General features: G+C 53.7%; 9 protein-coding genes across 9 annotated transcripts; 4 read left to right on the forward strand and 5 right to left on the reverse strand.

The window, feature by feature from the left end:
- Positions 1–832: 832 nt before the first annotated feature.
- PG997_014488 (uncharacterized protein) lies at positions 833–2083 on the forward strand (the record flags this gene model as incomplete). The annotated part of the gene is made up of 1 exon (XM_066818802.1): positions 833–2083. One exon carries the CDS (start codon positions 833–835, stop codon positions 2081–2083), a length of 1251 nt encoding a protein of 416 aa, XP_066660990.1.
- Positions 2084–2464: 381 nt separating this feature from the next.
- On the reverse strand, positions 2465–4243 carry PG997_014489 (uncharacterized protein; the record flags this gene model as incomplete). The annotated part of the gene is made up of 4 exons (XM_066818803.1): positions 2465–2774; positions 2850–2972; positions 3047–3825; positions 3914–4243. The coding sequence occupies 4 exons, from the start codon at positions 4241–4243 to the stop codon at positions 2465–2467; spliced, it is 1542 nt and encodes a 513-aa protein (XP_066660991.1).
- Positions 4244–5503: 1260 nt separating this feature from the next.
- Positions 5504–7474, forward strand: PG997_014490 (uncharacterized protein; the record flags this gene model as incomplete). Its single annotated transcript, XM_066818804.1, has 8 exons — positions 5504–5587; positions 5659–6090; positions 6142–6378; positions 6430–6457; positions 6517–6939; positions 7012–7118; positions 7172–7271; positions 7326–7474. The coding sequence occupies 8 exons, from the start codon at positions 5504–5506 to the stop codon at positions 7472–7474; spliced, it is 1560 nt and encodes a 519-aa protein (XP_066660992.1).
- An 86-nt stretch (positions 7475–7560) lies between these two features.
- On the reverse strand, positions 7561–9365 carry PG997_014491 (HET-domain-containing protein; the record flags this gene model as incomplete). Its single annotated transcript, XM_066818805.1, has 3 exons — positions 7561–8071; positions 8143–8809; positions 8891–9365. 3 exons carry the CDS (start codon positions 9363–9365, stop codon positions 7561–7563), a joined length of 1653 nt encoding a protein of 550 aa, XP_066660993.1.
- A 1162-nt stretch (positions 9366–10527) lies between these two features.
- On the forward strand, positions 10528–11553 carry PG997_014492 (inositol oxygenase; the record flags this gene model as incomplete). Its single annotated transcript, XM_066818806.1, has 2 exons — positions 10528–11433; positions 11497–11553. The coding sequence occupies 2 exons, from the start codon at positions 10528–10530 to the stop codon at positions 11551–11553; spliced, it is 963 nt and encodes a 320-aa protein (XP_066660994.1).
- Positions 11554–15232: 3679 nt separating this feature from the next.
- Positions 15233–16879, reverse strand: PG997_014493 (WSC domain-containing protein; the record flags this gene model as incomplete). Its single annotated transcript, XM_066818807.1, has 3 exons — positions 15233–15983; positions 16062–16478; positions 16536–16879. The coding sequence occupies 3 exons, from the start codon at positions 16877–16879 to the stop codon at positions 15233–15235; spliced, it is 1512 nt and encodes a 503-aa protein (XP_066660995.1).
- Positions 16880–18433: 1554 nt separating this feature from the next.
- PG997_014494 (uncharacterized protein) lies at positions 18434–19032 on the reverse strand (the record flags this gene model as incomplete). The annotated part of the gene is made up of 3 exons (XM_066818808.1): positions 18434–18585; positions 18677–18811; positions 18981–19032. The coding sequence occupies 3 exons, from the start codon at positions 19030–19032 to the stop codon at positions 18434–18436; spliced, it is 339 nt and encodes a 112-aa protein (XP_066660996.1).
- A 1322-nt stretch (positions 19033–20354) lies between these two features.
- On the forward strand, positions 20355–21239 carry PG997_014495 (uncharacterized protein; the record flags this gene model as incomplete). Its single annotated transcript, XM_066818809.1, has 4 exons — positions 20355–20459; positions 20534–20784; positions 20854–20963; positions 21055–21239. 4 exons carry the CDS (start codon positions 20355–20357, stop codon positions 21237–21239), a joined length of 651 nt encoding a protein of 216 aa, XP_066660997.1.
- Positions 21240–21595: 356 nt separating this feature from the next.
- On the reverse strand, positions 21596–22163 carry PG997_014496 (uncharacterized protein; the record flags this gene model as incomplete). The annotated part of the gene is made up of 2 exons (XM_066818810.1): positions 21596–21702; positions 21848–22163. The coding sequence occupies 2 exons, from the start codon at positions 22161–22163 to the stop codon at positions 21596–21598; spliced, it is 423 nt and encodes a 140-aa protein (XP_066660998.1).
- Between the last annotated feature and the right edge of the window lie 1535 nt (positions 22164–23698).

A 23698-nucleotide genomic window follows, 5' to 3' on the forward strand; every position in this document is an offset into this window, starting at 1 on the left:
ACAAGATCCAAGTATATATATATATCACTGTCAGTTTCTTTTTCCATTCCTGTTTCCATTTCCATCTGTTAGTCTAAATCAATGGCAAGGAGAAATCCAGATCTGGATGAATTTGACCAAACTGAGGTGCATTGAGCAGGAATGGGCCGATGAGGAAGAAAGTCTGATGGTTCGGTGATTCGGAGCTTTACTTTTTACGTGGGCTGAGGTGTTGACGTTTTGGTGCGAGTGACTTGCAGCTCTACGCAAGCTCTAAAATGCGCCATCGGGCCATTAACTGCAGCCTACTGTACGTAACCCCCTCAGCTCTTGTTGTCCATTGCCCCGGCATGAGGTACTGATTACACTGTTCGATGTAAGGAATGCCAATGACAAGTGAGCCCACACGTGTACCTCGAGCTCTCAGCTGCAGCATGTCTGGCTCCCCTCCCAGCTAGGAGCTCTCCTCGGAGCTCTCTGTCTCTCTTCTTTCTTTCTTACCTCACGTGTGTGCGTCGAAGGGCAATGCGGGGTCTTTCCTCAACTGAAGTCCGTCCCTTTAGTCTGATCTGTCCATCTTTTTGATCACGAGGGGTCCTTCTTCATCCGATATCCGCCTCGTCAATTAAATCGGCCGTATATTCCCAGCAAGTAGACCAATGTGCACCTTTTATTTGATTTTATCATAATATTCTCCTTTTCTTCGTATCTTGACAGATCAATTGCCTACGTATCTATCTCCGTCTAGGAGAGAGGGCAGGAAAGCTCAAAGAGGAAGAAGCAAGCATACTCACCGCCCTGCCAGCTTTTTGTATCACGGGACATACGGATTGGAGGGGAAAAGGGAACAAAGATGGCGTCCCATCCCGCCATATCCGCGACGGCGTTCCCCGCCCTGTCGTCGTTGACCTACGAGCAGCTGCAGCAGCTCTACGTCAAGAACAAGGCCGAGCTGACCAAGCACGTCAACGAGGCCATGGGCGTCGAGGAGAAGTTCTACGGTGGCCACGACTGGTTCGTGCGCTGGTGGGAGGCGCCGCCGCACGTTATGCTACAGCAGCAGCAGCAACAGCAGCGCCAGCCGCAGGAACCCGGTAACAGTAGTAGTGGTGCTGCTATCACCAACTTGGCCATCAGCAACCTGGCTCAAGATCACAACGGCCTCGAGCACCAGACCATCCCGGCCTCGGAGCAGTCCGAAGCCGTCAACATGGTCAAGAACCGCTTCCGTCGCCGCCTCCAGCGCTTCAACTGGGTCACGGGCCCCCAGCGCCAGCCCGACCTCGAGCGCGTCCTCGAGGGCTCCGGCTTCTCGTGCCAAGAGGAAGAGCCCGTCATGTGCGCGGACCTGACTGCCGGCGAGAGCATCCCCGACAACCTCGTCAGCTTTGGTGGTGACGCAGTGGCCCCTTCTTCTTCTTCCCGCCTGTCGACGTTGTCCGATTTACAAGCCGCCCAAAACGACCTGCGCCGCTTCCTGCCGCCGCACTACTCCTCGCCGTCGCCGCCCGCCCGCCTTCTCCCCGAGGGCGTCGTCATCGAGCCCACCAGCTCGCTCGGCATCATCGGCTGGGTGAGCGCGTGGGCGCACGGCGCGCCCGAGTGCGACGTGCTGCACTGGACCAAGGTGTACGCACGCGTCGCGACGTCGGTGTACCGGGACCAGTTCCGCATGTTCGCGGCGCGGCGCGGGAGCGAGGTGATCGGGACGGGCTACCTGCACTGCCACAGCGGTATCGCGTCGATCCACTCGCTCTTCGTGCACCCTGCGCACCGGCGCCGCGGGATCGGACGGGCGCTGGTCTTGTACGCGATGCAGGAGGCCCGCGCGATGGGGTACCAGGTCGCGACGCTGACGGCGACGGCGCCCGCGATGGACCTCCTGAAGAAGCTGGGGTTCAAGGAGTTCGGCGCCGTCAAGCTGTACACGTGGTACCCGGTCGTGCTGCCGTCGGCGACGCGGGAGCAGGGGCGGAAGTGCGCGGAGGAGCATCAGCGACGACAAAAGCAGGAGCTCGTCTCGCTGGCGGTGGCGGAGGCGGAGGCGAAGATGAAGGAGATGGAGGTCAAAGATGCTGAGGATGAGGACTGGGAGTTCGTGTAGGATGGGGGACGGGGACATGCATGCGATTATGACTGACTGGGCTTTCTCTTTTCCCACTTTTCGGGCTTCAAACATATTGGGGGGAATGGATCACGCACGATGATATGAACTGTTTGTAAGAGTCTCGGGACGTTGGCTTTCTAGGATATACTACCCAAGGTTAGGATGGGAACAAGATCAGTTTCGGCGCGAAGGGGATCTCAAAAATATGTATGCAAGAGTAAGATCTCCTGAGATTATTAGGCTATTTTGAATAATTAAATGGTGTATCTCGTTACATATGGTCGTTCATAGGTCGTTAAAGGTTTTCTGTCTCAAGCTCTCTCTCTCTGTCAGGACCCATACAAAGCATAAATCATCATGATATAGATCAAGCGAGCCTTAGACTTGTTTCTCCATGTGCGTGATAGCAATCTGGTCCCGATACTTCTGCGCCACGGCCGGATCGAGTTGCTCCTCGAACACATTGATCTCGGTCGTCGCGAACTTGCGGGCGCTGATGCCCTTCTCGAACAGCAGGTCGAGCTCAGCAAAGGAGCGGCCCGTGGGCTCGGGGATGCGGAAGTACGAGTACACGAGGCACAGGAAGCAGATGCCGGCCCAGAAGAAGCCAGCGAAGTTGCTCCAGTTCCAGGCGCCCGGGTTGAGCATGTACGGGGTGAGGATACCGCAGATGATGGCGACGACGTTGCTGTTTCTCGTGTTAGCGCTTTGGTCTGCTGCTAGCTAGTGGCAGAACGAATGCCTTGGTTTTGGTATGACTTACTATAGGATGCGGCCCAGGACGATGGTCTTGATCTGCAGGCGCCGGGTGGAGATCTCGGCTACGAGGGAGTAGCACACCGTCCCCACGGTCAGCTGGTAGCCCATGGCCCAGACCAGCATGATGCTGCCGGTCGCCATGGATCCCGCGGTCTTGTCTGGGCGAGGCCCAAGAAGCCGAGAATCAGCAGCATGCAGAACAGGAAGGTGAGGCCGTAGAGGTACAGGCTGCGGCGTCCGATGCCGAGCGTGATCAGCGTCCAGGTGCCGAAGACGCCGACGCAGTTTATGGCGTACTGGCCCAGGGCGAAGGAGTAGGCCTTGTCGGGGGACATGCCGGCTTGCTCCAGGAAGTAAGTGGAGTAGTTCGAGAAGGAGTTGCCGCTGAGGTTCTGGATGGCCCAGGCCATGCACACAATCTCGGTTCGGCGGAGGTCGGTGCCCTTGAAGCAGTCGAGGTAGCTGGCTCCCTTGGTGATCTTGGCTTCCAGGGCGGTCGTGTGGACCATCATCGCCACCGTCTCGTCGGCGTCAAAGTCGGAATCGGTGCGTTTGGTGGTCAAACGGAGGAGTGACCTCTTCGCGTCTTCCAGCTTGCCCTTTCGGACCAGCCACCACGGAGACTCGGGCGCGAAGTAGATGCCGATAATCAGAGGGACCGGCCACATCCACTGAAGCGCGTAGGGGATCCGGTAAGCCCACTCGTCCGTACGCCAGAGGTTGCCCATGATGACCCCTATTCCGATCTCCTGGCCGATGCCCCAGCAAATGTTGATGTACGTCGTCAGGTACCCGCGGAGCGCGACGGGGCAGACTTCCGATGCGTACGTGATGGTGATGGTCTGGAACACGCCCCAGGGGACACCGCACAGGATCTCGGCCACCTGCAGGGCCACGACGTTCTGGGCCGTGAAGAAGATGGCGGTGAAGGCGATGACGAGGCACAGGCAGCCCATGACGGTGTAGCGGTAGCCGAAGCGCTCCCGAGACCCAGCCGTTGATCAACAAGCCGATGATCTCGCCGACGGTGGCGCCGTTGCTGAGCCCGGACTGCCAGGCGGCGGGGACCTGGTAGGTGCCGTCGGGCAGCTGCTCGCCGTACTTCTTGTTGAACTGCTGGAAGGCGTAGAAGTTGTTGACGAGCGAGACGTCGTAGCCCTCCATGACGATGCAGGTGGAGATGAGCACGCTCCAGGCGATGGCCTTGGGGTAGAGCTTGATGCCCTGCCACAGGCTCATCGAGTGCTCCTTCTCCGTCGCCAGCTTCGCGTCCCGGATCAGGTCGCTCATGGGCCGGACTTCGGAGTCCGAGTACTCCTTCTTCTCGTCCGCGGCGGACGGGTAGGGGCTGCTGCCCTCTATGATGGCATCTTGCCTGGTGGGTTCTGAAGAAGCCATGGCGGCGTGTCGTGTCTCGCGTAAGCTTTTCCCCGCACAAGCTTCCGCTGGGGGACTTTTGCTCTTGATTAAACAGCGACCCGAGTACTTCTTTTCTTTTTTGATGAGTAAGAACTCCAGAGGTTCCTGTTGTCCCCAACCCAAGCAGGAATGAGCAGTTCAATTAATAGGGCGAGGTGGGGTGTGGTTGTTGTCGTGACTCGTCCCGGGGTCACAAGGTCGCATCAACAGAAGAGCAATGTTGAGGATGGAAGACGCGAGAACGGCGGCCGAGTGTCCCAGTTTTGGGCTGACGCGGATACGCTAGAAGGCGAAGGAAATTTCAAAGGGGTTTTTTTTGTTGTGGCCGAGAACCCGACACTCCGACTGAAAAAAAACCCATCCTTAGCATACTCCACCTTCTACTTCGAGCTGGTTTCGCGTTCTGGTGGGGAAGACAAGACTTGCGATATGGAGAGGGCATCTGGGCAGTATTCAGAGATGCTATACTCGTCGAGTATACAGCATCAATCGTCCGAAATCCGGGGTAAACGGCTATAGAACATGCGGGGGAGGATCATCAGCCGAATTAAGCTTAAAAGGAACCTCGAGCGTTCGAAACAAGCGACTTGTCTTGCTTCCTCCATCCTCTCCTCGGGCCAGGGTGGGAGGTCGATGGGTCCTGCGCTGCAAACAGCAATTCTCGCCGATCTAGCCCAGCCCTAATGCCAAGCCAGGGGTGCGTCCGGCGGTTTTCGCCTTTTCGAGCAGCACCATCAGCCAGACGGCAGGCCCTGTCGGGTTCCACGCCGAAAAAGTCTCATTTCAACCCCAGATCCCCCCCGTTTGAGGGTCAGATTGCCTTTTGCCGCAGTCCCATCTCACAACTCCCGAAGCTACCTATTGACTTGACTGTGTGCTATGTATGCACATACATGAGATGACAGGTGGTCCTTGTGCTTTCATTATTTCCCCATTCCGACCCGGCCGAGGACCGATGAGAGATCGATCTACGAATGCCTTCACCACAGGTGGAGCTCCTCGCTGCCCCATGGTAACCTACCATCCGATCTTTCAGTTTACCCCTTGTCGTCACCATGTCGTATCGTCGCGCAATCACAGGCTGACCCCTACGTTCTGTGAAGCCTGCCATGTCGTGAAAACCACCTGAAATGCGACCGGTTAACGCCAAAATGTTCAAGATGTATAAACTCTGGCAATGATTGCCGAGTCGCATACAAGTTTAAGCTCAGCAAGGGTGAAGGAAACCGCCGATTGGCCATGACGCTCCCTCAGTCCCAACTAATCCGTATTCTGCAGACTCGTTTCGCAGGGGCCAGAAGTGGCTGGATCCGCCAAGGCAATGTCAGCCGCTCTTCTCCCTTGTTTCCCCATGTCCTCCTTGATTGACGAAAATAGTAACATATATCGATGAGACATCTGCTCTCGTCTCTGGCCGTGCATCGGACGACGAAGCTCCCCGTCATCTCCTGGACGGCGCTTCTTCCACAGCACTGGGGGCCAACCATGCGCCAGAGGATCCTCCTGACCATCCTGGTCCGGTAAACCACCCGCGTGCTCTACACAATGGAACTGCTGGGCCGTCTGCGTTCTCTGGGCGAGCTCAGGGTCTCCTTTCGCCTGGTAGCGGTGCAGATGAGTCCCCGGACAGGTCACCAGGTGCTATGGGTATGACAAGAAACCATCGCTCTCTGCCGCATATCACTCGCAACTATGTCAGCGAGCCCCAATATCCCATCACCCAAGTCATGCCGCAGCCAAACGTCGGCAAACATGCCCCGCGACCATCCATGAGCGGGGAAGAAGCGCACCTATTTCGACATTACATACAACACATCGCCATTTGTGTAGGTTTCGAGCGAGTTCCCATGCGTGACAAGCTGTAGCTGACGGTACAGCTGGATACCTGCGACCCCTTACGCAACTTTGAGCTGGTGGTGCCTCAAAGGATCGGCACTTACCCGATTCTACTCAAGGCGACGTTCGCCATTGCGGCCCGTCATCTCAGCCGGACGAGTGAATATGACCCGCTTGCTTCAAATCGATATCATAATCAGTGTCTCACTCAGTTGATACCGATGATTGATGATGCCGCTGGCGGGTTATCTGACGAGAATCTCTTCGCAGCAACTATAGTAAGTCGTCAACTTCCTAATACGTCGAGGCTTTACTGACGAACAATGCAGATTCTGCGTATGCTAGAGGAGATGGACGGTAAGTTGATCAAACATTCCCTCAGGGACACGAACAAGTCCACTAATACTATGCCAAAGCCATCACTGGCAACGAGAGCCACGGCCACCTCCTAGGTATCCATGCCTTTGTGAACATTGGCGATCAATACATGGTACCTGGGAGTCTGAGCGCTGCAGCGTACTGGGCAGGGCTGCGCCAAGAGATCTACAGCGCCATCATCAGCCAGTCGCGGGTCAAGATCAACCTCGACCACTTCATTGTGGACAGGTCTCTTCAGCCGGCAGACGACTACACGTGGTCCAACCGCGCCGTGGTCAACCTGGCTGATGTGCTGAATTACTGCTTCGACGCACCGCCGTCTCCGGAGCAATGGGCCGCGCTCGATGAGCATTGCCGGAGATGGGAGGAGCTGCGTCCTTCCTCGTTTGAGCCGTTCTTCTACCAAGAACGTCAGATTCCGGATGCGTTCCCACAAAGTTGGCATCATTCGAGTTGTCATAGTAAGTAAAAGGTCAACCCAAGACCTTTCCGGGCAACATCTGGATCATATGAACGCTAACTCTCTATTTCAGTTACGGGAATACAGTATCATCTACTTGCGCAGCTCTTTCTAGCTCAGTTCGACCCAACTATCCCTAGAGTGGGTACGAAGCGGACATCAGCCATGAAGAAAGTGACGGTAAGTATCATATAAGCTTCGTGATACTTACACCAAACTGACAGGTGAGGTAGCAACGAATAGACGAACTCATGAGGCGGCTTTGCGGCATTGGCGCTTCTAACCAATGGGCCCCGCCAGCCATGTTTGAAGCATCAACTGGTATTGCAATGTGTAAGTCCACGTTACTGATGTTCCTAAACATGTTTGCTGACCTCTGCCTCACAGTCGGGGATAGATTTGAAGAGAGAGTAGACCAAGAGGCCATGCTAGATATACTAAGAAGAACAGAATCAGATCATGCTAGGCCAACGAAGGCTGTACAGCAGCAGCTCACGAGAGCCTGGGGGTGGATGCCTAGCTATGAAGAGAACTAATAGAGAATTATACAGGGTTTTAAACATGCCTTGTACAACCCATCCCGCCTAATTGAGGCTCTATAACTTATCAAATTTTTGCAGCTTCAGCTCACTTCAATTTTCTTTGATTCCCTCCAGTTCTGAGCCGGCCAATCGTCTCCGGGCATGAACCCTTTCAGCACAGCTGGTGGCCCTAGAGTGTACCTGGCTGTTCCCGCTACAGGTCTTAATGTAACTGGAAGCTGGAAACCCGATATGAGTGCAATGGCATCGCCTTGGCGGATCATCTTGCCCAACCCCATTCTACCACCTGTCGTGGTGAAGAGGCAGTTATTGCTAAGCGCTGGCGAAACAAAACGCGACGTAAATCCCTCGGCGTGAGATTTGAGCAGTACATCCCCGGTGTCTAAGCGGAAGGGCGAAGTACTAGGGTCTTCCATCCACCCACGAAACGCACGTAGCGCAGGTAACCCCTCGGAGCTGGCTGATATGGCAGCAGGGAAGAGAATGTCCTCCAACGCTTCCACAAACGTACAATTGAGGCTTTTGTTGGTGTAGCACGCTGACTCCCATGCTTTCAAAAGCCTATGGGCATCATTGTGCCATTGCTTCTGCCTAAGAGGACTGTAGTCAGGGAACCCATCACTGATAGTGTCGACGTGGTCGACAATATGACCCCCAAGGACAAGGTCTTTCCGTCCGGGAGGACTTCAGGCGTACTATCCCTGAAGACATATTTAGCCCCAAAGGTCGTACGCTCGTAACAGTACTTATACGCTTCCGGCGGGGAGTTGCACTGCAGGTTTAGAGTCCAGGAAGGCGCCCTGGGAACCGGGGGGCAAGTGGAAACCAGGTCCAAGAACTTGCCAAGATCCGACATACTCGAGATGAGCCAGGCGCTTAGTTCCCTGAGAATATCGGACATGTCTCTGTGGTAGTCAACTATGATCTTTCCGAAGGAATCGGGGAATATATCCCTGCAGGCAAAGACCATGTCGTGGGGGTCTCTGGCCTTCTTGGTCATAAGCAAATACAGCATATAATGGTCCAAGAATACAGCACTTCCAGGGAAGTGAAGGGTTAGAGCCGTAGTGGGCGATTCTCGTTTCCTGTACATCGGGGCCAGGGCTTCAGGGTCCTTTTCGAGTCCCAGTCGTTCCCATTCTGCATCGATATGACTCTCGAGATCACGCAGATATAACTGGAAACCCCACATTTCCAGCGGTTCAGCGTTGCCAAGATACACCAGACAGTTTTTGCTGAGGGCGACTTCCTGGATGGTCCAAAGCCTTGTCCAGTAAGGTGCAGAGCTGAGCTGCTCGAGCCCGTCCACAAGTTCAGGGATGTGCTGCGCTGCCATGCATAGTACGTGTGAGCTTATATGCAAGTTTCAAGTAGGAAAATGTCATCCAAGTAGCAGTAAAGGGATAATACCATTGACTATGTCGGGTGCACTTTGTCCTTCGCCCATAAGTCGTGTTAACTCAAGAACCCTTTCCATAGCTGCCGTAGCATGGCCTAGCCAGACGTTGACTTGTTTCGCACGAGAGTAAATCAGTCCCATCTCGGATACCTGTGCCGTCTTTTCGGCCTCGTCTTGCTGGTTGATGCACAAAGCGTCGATCCATAGAGTCCGCTGTTGACCCTCATTGCTTCGCAAACGCCGAAGAGCCTGGTCCACGTTCTCCGTCACTTTCAGTGTCATCCCGTTGCATATGCTATCTCTGGTGGGCACTTGGTCGCCCCAGGTATAGGAGACGGCCTCATATTCGACCTTCGAGGCGATCGGAGATTCCCAGAGTTCAATATGGATGTCGCTTTCATGCTGGGGAGCCGGAAAGAGTGTGATGAGGCGGGTGCTCTTGGCGCTGCTCAACGCCTGGTATTGATATTGCTGGGGAAGGTCCATGGAGTAGGGAGTGACCCAATTATGAGACTCGCGGATTTATGAAACAAAGCGAACGACTTGATTTTGAAGTGGTGCTCATTTGGGTCTGGAATGGCCGGCTTCTACGTAGAGGTGGAGCGGAATAATAGCAACGTTGGATTCTGATGACAGGAGGGGTAAGGATCTGGGGCACTACCCTAATACCCCGATTGGATGTTTCTAATAATAGCAATCGCGGGGCGCGACTTCAACTCAAGTCGATCCAACGGATCAAAACAATTGCAAGTTACGACGACATAAGTTATGCCCTGCAGTCTTGCTAACTATTGGTGCATCCTTATGAAAGTGCATCCCTATAAACTTAGGATCAGGCTTCGCCCCATCCGAATTTCCTGTCTACGCTAATGCACTCCCCGTCAAGATCGCTGCCCGGAAGATTGACTGACTGTCGCATAGCATTACCCCGAGCACGCGGGGCGCTTGCACCTGCACCAGACAACACATCTTGTAACAGCCGACCTGTTTACCGGCACTAACCGGTTTCGAGGATGGAGCGATGCAAATGCCGATAGGAGCGGGTGGAAGCAAATGATGTCAGGTGCGATACCAAGAAACTGTAAAGGGTGTCTCCCGAAGGAATGATCAGCCAAACAGAGTAGCCGGCGCCACGGGGACCATCCCGAGATCTGTGTAACGGCTCGCCTGTGGCGGCCGCAGCTGCACGCCCCATGGAACCCTCGCAAAAGGAAACATCAGACGGCTTGCGTCGAAACCAACAGGGCAAAATCATCGGCCATTCTTGCCTGTTCTGGTGGCTGGGAGAGCTGGGGTGGGTCCGGATTTGGATTTACGCCCGGCGACTTTCACCTGTTCCGTCCCGATAGAGTATACGAAATACCTCATCACTGAAGCTCGACTTACAACATGGTCACCCCCACAGATTGGGTCGCGTATGGGAAAGAACTCTGGGGATACGAAACTTCGTTATATAAGGAAGGCACTGTGAAGTAACGAGTTTCTGTCGTTTTCTAGTTTTCCCTGGTATATCCATCGTGTCTCTCCTCGTGCTTCTTCCTAGCGTGATACCCTTATTCTGTCTAGCCTTAGTTCAAGCCTTCTAGAGCAATAGACATCATATACCCAAATACACACTCAAGTTCATTACTAGATATAATAGCACACAATGGCACCAGGAGCCCTCCTTGACGACACGAGCAACCGTGACGGTCATCTCCTCGAAGAGACCTCCGACGCCATCGATGCCGTCAACGTCCTCAAGGGCCAACAAGCAGCCCCTTCCACCAAGGAGGCAGCGGAAGCAGCCGCCACTTTCAACAGCAAGTCCGAGTTCGACGCGTCCAAGGACAAAACACAGTTCCGGCAATACGAAGACGCCTGCGACCGCGTCAAGAACTTCTACCGCGAGCAGCACACCAAGCAGACCGTGGCCTACAACCTGAAGGCGCGGCACCAGTTCAAGACGCGGCCGAAAGAGGAAATGACGGTCTGGCAGGCCATGGAGAAGCTCAACACGCTCATCGACGAGTCCGACCCGGACACCAGCCTGACGCAGATCCAGCACCTTCTGCAGTCGGCTGAAGCGATCCGGCGCGACGGCAAGCCCCGCTGGATGCAGCTGACGGGGCTGATCCATGACTTGGGCAAGCTGCTGTACTTTTACGGGTCCGAGGGCCAGTGGGATGTTGTGGGCGACACGTTCCCTGTCGGGTGCGCGTTCGACGAGGAGCGCATCATATACCCCGGCAGCTTCGCGACGAACCCGGATTCGCAGGACCCTATTTACATGACGCGCTGCGGTATCTACTCTGAGGGGTGCGGTTTGGACAACGTCATGCTGTCATGGGGGCACGATGAGTATCTTTACCATGTTTTGAAGAACCAGTCCACGTTACCCGCCGAGGCCCTCGCCATGATCCGCTACCACTCATTCTACCCCTGGCACAAGGAGAATGCGTACCGGCACCTGATGGATGAGCACGATGAGAAGATGCTCGAGGCCGTGCGGGCGTTCAACCCGTACGATCTGTACAGCAAGAGCGACGGTGTGCCTGATATCCAGGAGCTCAAGGTATGTTCATCTGTCTATTTTGCCTTGCCTTGATTCTTCGAATTGAGCTGACGAATCATACAGCCTTACTATCTCGAGCTCATTGACGAGTACTTCCCCAACAAGGTGGTCAAGTGGTAAAGGGATATCGGCGCTTAAGGGAGTAGACGGATGGTCGTACTCAGCGTGGGGGAACAAGTACTGAGTGAGAAATTATATTAGAGCATAGCGTTTCATTTGATATAAATTGGTCGGGCCTCGGACAACACAAGTGGTGTCACATAGGCCATAGCCTTATTTACAACGCTCTCAATCAGGCGCCAGAGTCTGAATTGGAAGAACATTTTCTCGGTCATAGCGAAGAATTATCCAATACCTAAACCATATCAAAATTGAGAAATTCCTATCAGATCAAATGTAGAGTTGGGCAAGATGAGACAAAAATACCCAGTAGAGAGCTTCTGGGGGTTAAGTGTATCTGCCTGAGGCGCTTTCCCAATGATGAGCTTGGTACCAGCCCTGGGCACCATGGGACGACCCAATACAAATTTAAGTGATTGATGGTTGTCCACAGTACCACTCGGGGATTAGAGGCCAGTAAACGTGGTGGGAAGGCACCGATACATGGATACTATTTCCGCTTCTACCAGACAGTCTCGTATTTGCAAAGAACAATTGTTAAATTAGAAGGAGGCCAGTGCTCTGGTAACATGCCATCCACACCTGCAAAGTAAAGTGATGAATTGCTTTTACTGGGCATAGGGGCATATGCACATGCATAGATGATGTAGCTGCCTGGTACCTGCTGCAAGTGACAGACTGATGGTCAGAAATGATGGCCGAGGTTGAGTAATTATGATGGCAAACGGCAGGTCGACGAAAGCAAGAAACACGAAAGACATGAACAGAGGCACATACAGCGCTGGGTCTTTCCGGAGGACACACGACGCTTGTGGCTCAAAATGCGGAGGCCAAACCCAAATGCAGGCTGGGAAGTTGCACATTCCCAAAGCTTCAGTAGGTAGGGATAGCATCACAAGTGTCGCCGAGGATGCCGATAAATTTGAGATTTGTCATCTACCAGATGATAACCTCGCCGAGGTTCTTTCTTGCATCGGGTGTGTTGCAGGTCACTTCTCCTGCGCTCGTTGGACTTCTCCTACTGATTTGTCATGGTGGGCGTCTAGGTTTGTGGATAGGGGTAGAGTTGTCTATACTGCAGCAAAGGGTCTTGGGTCATGGGTCTTAGTGAACTGCAATGGTACATAAGTAAGTATGTACATAACGGTACTCTCCTACAGCATATTTCCAGGTAATTACATCCGGGGTCACAAAGTAGATGTTGAACGGAGCCCTTTCCACCAATTATTATTGCAGTCATCAGTGCCAAAGTCTCGGCAAGAAATGAACACACGAGCTAGGCCCAACCGCCCAACCCCAACCTCAACGCCTTCTGTGATCAATAATTCGAACCATACCTGGCATTACTGGATGATCTGTCTGCACACCCGGGCCAGGAGGCAACGATGAAGCAAACGGCAAGTGCCCTTCCCCCGTCCCAACTGATTACGGACAATGAAGGAGCCCCGCCAAATTGCCCGATTGAATTCGTTCTACGCAACCAAACCAACACGCGCACATCAGAGAGGTTGCCTAACTGGAAGGAACATTCTCGATTCTTTGGACATTGCAATGCAACCAGCCCCTTCGATCTAAGATGTTGGGTTGTGACACTGCACCTTCCCAACTGCTACAACATCGGCAGGAGCCCCGGTCCACAGACTCCAAATATGGCCTTTTTCCACCAAGCCAACTGCGATATCTCTTTACGAACCAACTCATCTATTCTTTGGACCAGTCTATTTCTCAACTTCATCATCTTTGTACAGTCACTCCAACCTAGATCAGACCATCGAAGGAGATCTCTGCCCACTGTTGGTTTGACGACATTCCCTGTTCTTGCTGATACTCTCTTTTCTGCCACATCTGCCATTCACCCCAAAAAGGCCTTGCTTCCATGACAACAACACCCTCTCCACCAGAGACACTCCATGAATCATCTTCGACATCAATCCTTGCACTTACCACGCCCTTCGTTCAGCCACCAGACTGCTCTGGCATATTAACAACAACGAGGAAGACAACTAGCCTCCATCCCCAGGGCAGTTGCTACAAGACTTTTCAGACTGTGGTCTTCTCAGATCCCACCGATGCCAGACTCACAACCTGTCAACCTCTAGGTTGGGCCGACCAGCATCACAGGTTTGAATTCAGCGCAGCTGCATGTCCGGACAGATGAACCGCGCACAACCTCAATGGTCATGACGGGACCAGCACGGCCGATTGTTGTGCGAGGTGAGTTCGAATCTGTAACATGAAGCCGCTTAGATGCCATCAAACTAACTTGGATTGCTCTGCTCCAGCGATTACGCACCTGCCTATAGTCCAGAAGGGCTCAACATCAGCTTTGGGAACATTGGTCCTCCTGCCTGTATCCAAAGCTTGACACGCACACCGATATCTTCTCCTTCCACCGGGTTTTCAACCACAGGAAACACCGACACCACCACAGTACAAAGCCACACCTGGACGCAACCGTTTCCTGAAGACATCCAGATGCACAACCCGTGGAAGATATCTTGGCAGGCTACGGACATGTCAACGCTATTCCCCACTCCCCCCAATCTTTCATGCAGTGGCGGTCTCTACTCTTGGGACCCGGGCGAGACGGTGGTGCCACAGCACTGCAATGACAATGAAGGAGAACACACAAGAACCAGTGGCGCGGTTTCTTTTTGGTTCGGCATATGCGGCGTCCCGATTATTGTCGCCATCCTTGGTGCTTTCGTTGGCTGGTGGTGCCATCATGTCAGAAGAGACCGGAAAGAAGAGAAAGTTAGACGGGCAGCAGGGCTCGGCACAGTCAACCCAGACCGCGGGCTGTGGTATAGGCCAAGGGCTTCATGGTGGAGGGAGACTCGGGAGGGAGACTCGGGAGGAACGAACGTGAGAACCGAGGGAATCGGCGTAGGACTGGCTAACCCACATCCAACCGCTTGCCTTTCACATGGAACTTTTCCCCCTTCGGCCCTTCAAGTTCTCCTTGGGGTATTTGCCACTACCACCAAGGTCTGCACCAGAGGCCGTTCAAGCCTCATTGCAGAATCAAGAAGGACAGTCGTCATCACGAACCTCATTGCAGAGGATGCTCCCATCAATATTAATTTTTTTCTATTCTTTTTCTCTATCCTTTTTCTTCATTCTTTTCCCGATTCTACTTTATATATATATCATCTTCCCCTTCCGCTTTCTTTATTCTTCTCCCCATTTTACTTTATATATATATATTCTTCCTCTTCCGCTTCCTATATATATATCTTTGGGTTCATACCGGGCAGGCCAGCAGAAACAAATGACTCACACAGAGTCGAATGTGAGGACTCTGCGCAAGCGATTGGACAAGGCGAGCCACCATGTCTCCCATGCCGCCAACGGGGAGGATTGCGCAAGTGTTTACAGCGAACAGCCGGGCGCGTTTGATGTGATCCTCAAGGACATGCAGGAAGGATGGCGGACTGGCTAGCCAGGCCCAAGGTTCAACTACGAGCTTTTTAACTGCAACAACTTTAATATGCTGCTTGTACACTAGATAAGGATCAACTGAATCAATGTTCAACTAAATGATATCTACAAGAAGCGAACTCCGTCCCCAAACTCCCGCCCATGAATGCGATGCCAATGTCCCACGTCCTTTTCCATGCCGATGCAATAATACAGAGTGACCCAGCCAAGAGAATAATCTAACTATCTGCCCGCCATACTACGAGAACTTGATGTTCTGGCAGTCACTCCCACTGCTGCACTTCTGGTAAACAGAGACTTGTCCATACCCACCACAGATCTGCTTCGGGTCGCCACCGCACGGCATATTACACTCTCCAATCGTCCCGTTGGCCGGCTTGCGCCCCTCGGTAATCAGGGATTTTCCGCAGAAACACTGCGTCTTGTACTCGACGCCGGCGTAGGTCATGCCACCCTGGGCCTCGCCGCAGATCTTCATGCACTTGTCGACCGTCATGTCGGGCACGTCCTTCATAGATCCCGAGTTGGCGTCCCCGCCACCGCTGACGGTGCGCCCGCCACTGCCCCCGTCCTTGAAGCAGCCCAGGTACTTCCAGCCCGCGGTCTGCGACTCGTCCGTGAACGGCAGCAGCGGGTCGCCGATCGTCGCCGTGTCCTCGGGGCAGCTGCCCGGGCCCTGCTTGACGGCGGGCTCGGGCCCGGCCTGGATCGGGTTGCAGCCGGGGAGGGCGGCGAGCACGCTGGCGGCGTCGGCGTTGCTGGTGCTGCTGGTGCTCATCAGCTTTTGGTTGGTTCCTGCCGACTTGACGGGCTCGTGGACGCGCGGGAGCACTTTGCAGGCGGCCATGTCGTCGTCGGTGCGGAACTCGAAGGCGCCGCACTTTTCGACGACGCCGCTGGCGTCGGTGCACTCGTTGATGGCCTTTTGCAGGGTCGGGACGTCCCAGCCGTTGAGGAAGTCGCCGTGGTAGCCGTAACCCTCAGGGTCGCTGGAAAGCGAGTTAGCTCACAGCTACATAGTACCAGTGGATGAAAGAAAAGGGGGGAGAAGAAGGTAGGTAACTCACCCGTGAGAGAAGACGAAAGGCTGCTTATCCCCATACCACTGATCCTTGAGATCATCCACGCTCCAAGTGACCTCGTAGAAGATGGTGATGAACCGCTTCGGGTGCGTGGGCGGGCAGAAGCCCGTATCGACGCCCGAGGGGTACGCCATGTGGCTGCGGTGGTCTGGGGAGTCGAGGTTCTTGCCGTCCCAGCAGCTGGGGAAGATGAGCTGGGTCCGGAGTCCGGCGGGGCAGTTGTGGTTGGGCAGCTCCGGGGTCGCGGGCCCGTCGATGCCGAGGCACGCGAAGGAGACGGCCCGCTGAGCGAGCGAGTCGCTCTTGTTGCGGTTGGTTGGGTCGCCGGCGATCATGCGGAAGTCCTTGGGGAAGGCGAGGAGGCCGTTCTTGTATTCGGGGTCCTTTTCGTCGGTACGTTGGCTGTGTGCATGATATCAGTACATATGTCGTGGTCTGCTAATGCCAAGTAGAACTTACAGGTAGTAGATCAATGCGCCTCCGGACTGCTTGACGGGGATGAACGACCCGTTCTGGGCGTGGTAGTACAGGTTGGGCACCCAGTAGCTGGAGAGATCCTTGGTGACCTTGCAGGTCGAGCAGGTGGCCGTCTGGGTCTGGGCGTAGTCCATGGTGAAGTTGAAGGCGTTGCTGCCCATGACGGTGTGCATGTGCGTCGAGACCATGCCCGGGTCGACGATGGGGTCCGCCCGCTCCACCACGACGGGCGACGAGCAAGGGAGGCGCCAGAAGGCTTCGGCCGCCTGCGGGGCCAGGCCGGCGATCCCCAGGAGGATGATCGGGAGATCCGATAATGACAACATGGTTGATTGAGTATAACGATGATAGGATAATGTGGATCCTAGGTCCTAGTTGGGTTGGGTGTTGTTGGTGTTGGTGGTGGTGAGACAAGATGACTCGTAGGGAGAATGGATGCCAAAGGAGGCAGATGATGTACTCTTCCGGAAGAGGCAAAAATGAATGGTAGAATGAATGATCTTGTCTTTCGCGCCGTCGAGACAAACTGTTTCGAAATGACGGTCACCAGAGTCGCTTTGTGGTTGGGTCAAGAGAGCGAATACAAAGAACGCCAGCGTCCACACAGTGAGTGAATGAAGAAGTAGCCCCTGGAAACACAAGATGCACACAACACAAGACTCTCTGAAGGGCAGGACGAAGCCCTCTTTATCTTCCCGAGTCTGCGCACGAAGCCCAAGGGGCAAGAAAAAAGCAACTCGTGAACGTTTGATGCTAAATTGCTGTCTCTGGTATCCTATGCGGCCGCATGGGGTGCTAGCTTGGCCTATTAGCGCCCAAAGAGTCTCGATCCTCGAGGACCAATCAAACTTCCGGCTACCCCTGCATACTAAACCGCCGCAACCCCCTTGTGGCAGAAAACTAGAATTCCCATAGGCGCACTCCCAGCTGGCTGTGAGCCAGCGCTACAGGTATAAACATTTGTGTAGGTGCCGCGGCGTTTGTGTAACGGACTATTGGGACATGGCGACATGTCAGTTCAGTATCGGTTGAACGCCATGTCAGCCTGGCAGATGTCAAAGACGGCTCACCCCCAAACTCAAAAAAGAAGCATACAGGATGATGGAATACCTCATTGCGCATTTAGAGATGATTGAACAACTGTGTGTGAGGTCTGTGGGAACTGTTGTACTCAACTAGTGGTTCCTGCAGATGCCATTGTCCATCCTGTGAGAGCTGCGTTGGCTTCTGTGCAGAAGCTGAGGTCTGTTGTGATGCCGCAAAAGCAAAACTGCCCATTTGTCCCTATGTCAGGGGCGGAACTCTGGGCACAAGTGCTGAGTATGAGTGCTCCCTAGGTCCTAGACAAGAACCATCGTACTGGTGATGATGACTGGTTGGTGGCCGCATCCGTCTGTGGCTTCCAAGCTGCAAGTAACAAAAGGGGAGAGCCAAGCCCCTCAGAGGTGACATGAGATCCGCGGGAGCCGCGACTACAGGATCACGCGTATGCAGGCGTCTTGAATGCTCTTGGCGTATGCGATCGTGATCCGCTGGATTTGAAAAAGTGCAGCACATCACGGTGAACAAGCACTTCAGTATTTGGCCAACGGTACGCTCTAAAGCCCCGAAAGATATGGTGCATAGCGTACTTTGGAGGCACGTTCAATTCATGTCAATTGTAAAGGTTCTTCTCCCCGAGTTAAACAAAGACGCCAATAACCCAACTGCACCAGTTCGCCAAAAGCAATCCAGCAATCTTCAAAGGCCCGAGTGCTCTAGTGCTCATGATTTATAAAGCAATCGCGATATACGTTCTTGGCTGTTCATCCTAGCTACTCTTCCGGAGTAGCGACCGGTCGCATCTTCGTCATGGGCATGCTGACGTCATTGGGGCTTGTTTAAGGCAGGGGTTCGTAGGCGCCGCCGCTGTTGTGGGCTGCGCGGTTCGAGAAGATGAAGTAGATGACCATGCCGGCAATGGGCAAGAAGAAGACGACGAGACACCAGAGGAGTTTCTCGCTGGGCGCGCGGTTGGACTTGAGGACCTCGACTGTTGTGGAACGGACTTGTTAGTAACTGGCGATCGACAGGACTACTACTGCGTGGTGTCACAGACGCAGAGAGCATGGATGTAAACGTACTGAAAACAATGATGTCAAGAATCAGGACAATGAAACCAACGACGCCACCACCGGTGCCATACTGCATGGAAGTTCCGGTGGTCGTGAGCGTCTCGTCAGCAAGGGGGCGGCGAAAGCGAGAGCCGCCAGGCAGAGCTGGAGGAAAATGGAGAAAGCGGCGTTGATCATGTTGACGGCTGGTGTGTCGGATGAACTGTGTGTAAAACTGAAGTCGGGTATATATTTCTATTGAAGGGAAGGACGTCTTGATTTTCTATCGGTATCACGGAATGAAAGAGGATTGAGAACCCAGGCGGCCTCATACAAGAGTGCCCAAGCCATTCCTTTTGAACAATGGACGGGCGGGCGCGGGGCATTTGCTCCTTCCCTGAGCGGCCCAGCCCCCTGCAAGTCCCAGCTGCAAGTCCGGCCGTTTGCGATTCGCACGCAACCACGCGATGGCCGCGAGGCATGACGTCATCAAGCAGTTCCCGTGCTTGTCAGCTGGGCAACACCCTGCCAGCCTGCCCGCCTGCTACACGAAATGCCACAAAGCGCGTTCATGCGAATCTTGGTTTCCCATGTTCTTCTGTGCAGGTGACCAATCAAGCTCTTGCCAGCCTCTCTAGAGTCTAGACCTACTAAGACACTGCTGCCTAGCCAGCCTACTAGTCTAGTCGGCGTTGAATATGCGGGGAAGCGACATACTTCCTCGTAGACCGAGGGATCGTCGGACTTAAGTGACCACCACCCACTTCAGCTAAAGAGAGCACTTCACGATGTTCAACTTGCATTGCATCCAGACATGCCTTTGGAGTTGATTCCATATGTAACTCTGTAACAAATGCTCACATTCTTTGCGTAGCTGCTCTACACTAGCAAAATCATTGCTGCGGATGTTACCACTGCACTCATCCTGCGCTCGCTAATCGCATACAGTCAATCTATTGGCCACAACTCGTACCCCTGAGCTTGTATGGAAATGTCTTGGTGGCCCTGGCTACTTCCATGTATTCAAAACTAAATACCGGATCGTTTTAGAAGCGAGTCTTGGCTTGTATACCTAGGTAGGCTTACAGGTTGCGCGTCGTTGTGAACAAGATCTGCTGGAGTGATCTCTGTGCCTGTTGTAACTTTGAAATACAAGAAAGACCAAGTGTTCGCACGCCACGCAGATTACCTAGACTATCTGAAAAGACTCAAGGAAGTGGGAAGTTATCAACTTTTGGGGTGTGCAGTAGGAATTGGTCATCCACAGTGCAGCAACACGCCTAGTTGGCTATAGGAGCCCAAGGGAGGAAGGGTGAAGGGGTTGAAGACTCTCCAGGTTTAGGTCCAATGAATCCAAGCCGCTGTGGCAATGGCAGATGAATATAGATAGAATGTCTGAGGTCGTAGACCTGCTGATCGTGCCTTCCCCATCAACATGATGATGTATGACCTTTTGCTTGTATGTACGTGTCTGCTTACATTCAATGCTGTGAGCACCACGATGTATTCACAGACCTCTCCTTTCTATATAAGTCCTTCAACATGCATTGCAAACTCACATTCCGCCCAAGACCGATCCCATCTACCAAATCTCAAATTCCGCGCCTTCATACCCTTCAACCAAGCCTTTTACCCAGCTTCAACTACAACTCCCAATCCAACTTTTTCCTCCATATTCTACCTCTTGCAGAGCCATACAGGCGCCAAGATGAAGATGTTCATTCAATTCCTCGCTTTGATGGCACTTGTCATGTGCGCTTTCGCTGCCGACTACCCTCACTACGCCGACCCTGGACAGTGCAAGACGATTCAGGTAAGTTATCATCAAAGAACCAAGAACATGTTTGTTAGCGAAATAATCGCAGCTGACTTCGATTTTGTGCAAAGCAATGGAATGGCTACTCTGTCATTGCCAACTGCCCCAAGCCTGACGGAACTTGGGTGTGCAGCATCCTCGTGAGTAATCTCCCAGTGCCTGCTCCTTCTGGCGATCCAGCCGCAGTGACTGTCAGGCGGTTGACAGCAACCTTCAAACCTGCGAGAGCCTGGCTCTTTGTGTGCTTTCTTCTAATTGGGCCCGAAAGGATCTCGACAAGTGCTACGCCAACAACGCTGGCGCGATCACCCCCCAGAGAAGAGTAAGTTATGGCCCGACTGCACTTGGCCTCAGCATGTTTGTCAAGAACTGCCGACTAACATCACCACAGTGGCGGCTTCAGCAGCTCCTGTAACGATTGCTACTGGACTAACACCGTACTGCACTGCAACTGCGATATCAACCCCGGCCACAGCTTCATGCAGCCTCAGATCGAGACCAGTACGTGGCATTCTTCTCCTGTATATCCCACATAGATGGACAGGGATACTATGCAGTGCGAAAGAAACCCCACTAACGAAGTGTCCCCTAGATCTCCTCCTCGTGAATGCCAAGGGCTTCATGCAATGCTTCGACCGCGTTGCCGACAAGTGCCCTCACGGAACTGCTCCTACGGGAACCGCCCCTCCTGCGTTCGCCTCTACAGCTCCCCCTTCGGCTACCGTGACCCCGGCCCGTGAAGCAAGACTGATGGAGAAGAAGGCCTTCCATGCCTGATTCCGATGAATCCAGGTAAACGATGCCACGATCCTACGCCGAGAACCTTTCTCAGCTGGGTCTACAGCACAACTGGTTTAAATTTGGAGCACGGCGCTGGGAGAAAGATGATATAGGGAACCGATGTTGATTCAGTTACTGGGTTGTTTCGTCGATGTGTCTCTAAGAATAGTACAGACCAAATCTCTTGTGTCTCAACGACTGTCGCATCTTCCATTCTCTCTCAATCAAACGTCAAACAACCTGACTCCTATTTCCTCATGGGTCGGCATTTCCGTGCCATGGAATTAGTACCTAGTGTCGCAGTTCATGATCCGCTCGATGTCCTTGATCACTCCGTCCTTGTTGGGATCTCCCTACGACCCCGACCTAAGCCCAGGCAGCTTCTCGGACATGCTCCCCGAGTGCTGCTGAAGTTGATTGATATCGCGGATCAAGATGCTGAAGTGTTGCCTGCCTCCGCCTACACAGCTCTGTTAGTCAACCAGAAGCCGTGTGTCATTGCAAACATGTCATCAACATAACCACACCCATCACCAAAGCGATCGACGTAGATCTGGGGAGGGAGGGAGTTGCTGCCACTGCTCTGTTCCGCTCCTGCTACTTACACATTTCCATGGCGTACCCGCTACAGGGCAGGTTGCAGTGCCGGTCGCCCACGATGTCACGGGTGGGCGGTATATGGGCTCCGCACAGGCAGTTAGTCCCGTTGGCGAGCCCGATGACCCACTGGTCGATCTGTCTGCAGCGGTTCGCGCAGAGGCCTCGGGACTGGAACGGGTTAGGGCCCAAGTTGACGAAGCCGGGGGCGGAGGAGAAGCAGCCGGCGTAGACCAGGGAGGTGGCTTGGACTTGTACTGCTGCTAGCATTGCTGCCGGGAGGAGGAGGAGGCGGGCCAACGGGCTCAGTTGCGTGGACCACATTGCGGGTATGTGTATGTATGGATGTATGCAAGTGTGTGAGCAGGGAAGAAGTAAGTCTGGCTCGGGCTGCTGGTTTCGATTTAGAAGAAGGATGGATATAATCGAGAGATGTTCCAAGTTGAGGCAATCTACAGGTGTTGCGATGATGGGATGCAATGTTCGTGGGTAGGTATTCCTTCTGCCTAGGTGGTGCATGGGATGGCATGGAGTTAAGTTGAGCCACGAGCTGGGATTACGTCATTGCCGTAGTAAGCAGTCTGTTGCAACTAGATAGCTCCTACTGGCTGTTATAATAGTGGCCGCAGGGTCTATGGGATGCAGGTAGGTTCTTTGGCTCCTGCTTGAAGTGAACTAGAGTTTGTTGAGTGATATCTAATGGGATTGTTTACTGGTGGAAGTAGCTAGGCCAATGCGCATGCAGCAAACATACTATGCCAGTATTATGAGAGAAACCGATCAGTCAGTCGGCTCTCGGTTTTGGAAGTCAGGTATTTGGTTTCGCTGGTTGAAGGCCGATCTTGTAAGTGGCTTAGAAATCTCGAGGCCGTTTGATTGGCATGTTGCGTATGAACCCTTTCACCCCCGCGAGCCTAAGGTGGCTCGAGATACCCACCTAATCATGGAAATGTCGGTGTCAACGGATGGTATGGAACGACAAGAAGGCCACATCGATCTTTATTCCTTAGGACAAGCCTATGTATTGGCCGGGCTCCAAGATCAGGAGTAAGGAAGGCTACCTCGGCCTTGACGGGGTTGACTCGATCTCGGGTTCCGGATAGGGGTAAAAGTTAGCGACACGGTTTGTGCAGCTACCATCGTTTTAAGAAAGAATTCATCCCTTCCCGGTCAACTGTGGCCAGCGAATCGAATACTGTGAAAGCGCAGCTCGAGTGCAAGAGCAATCCTGCAGTCCTCGGCCAACTCATCCCATCCATCCAGCCCCAGTGTGGCTTCCGATGAGCTGCACCGCGACCAGCCCTTCCTCCTGCGTGCCTATACATGCCGTCACCGCGGCTTCGGTCCATCACACGGTCTAGCAAGGGATGGTCACCTCAGACAAGCCCTGGCGCACGAGTTACTTAGGCGCTATGACTCGAGCTTTCACTGAGATGTCCTCGTCGCCCCATGAAAAAAAAGACGAGCCCCAGCCCTGCTCGAAGTCCAGCGGGCTGCTCTAGCTTTCCACGAGGCCGGTAGCACTCACCAGGCTCTCGACCTCGAATTCCTTGAGAGAGGGGATACTCGAGCACAGGGTCGCAAGGCCGTGTGAGCCACAGCAGATGTCGCCGAGGTGCTCAGCCGTGTCATAGTGACGGTCTGCTTGAGTTCCCGCTGGAAAGGATGGAATGATGGCGGAATTGCCTTGGTTGGCGCAGAGACCCTCTGTCCATGTTGTAGTGCCAGGATGTTGTCAGTACCTTCGGTCGAGATGGCGGCGGAGCATAATCCCAGTTAGGGTGACATGAGTCCGAACCGAACACGTCGAGGTTAACAGATGTGTTAGACAAGGAGGGTTGTTTTCATAATAAACATTA

This window comes from Apiospora hydei (assembly GCF_038363865.1).
Source record: "Apiospora hydei strain CBS 114990 chromosome Unknown utg000010l_segment0_segment0, whole genome shotgun sequence".
Taxonomy (NCBI): domain Eukaryota; kingdom Fungi; phylum Ascomycota; class Sordariomycetes; order Amphisphaeriales; family Apiosporaceae; genus Apiospora; species Apiospora hydei.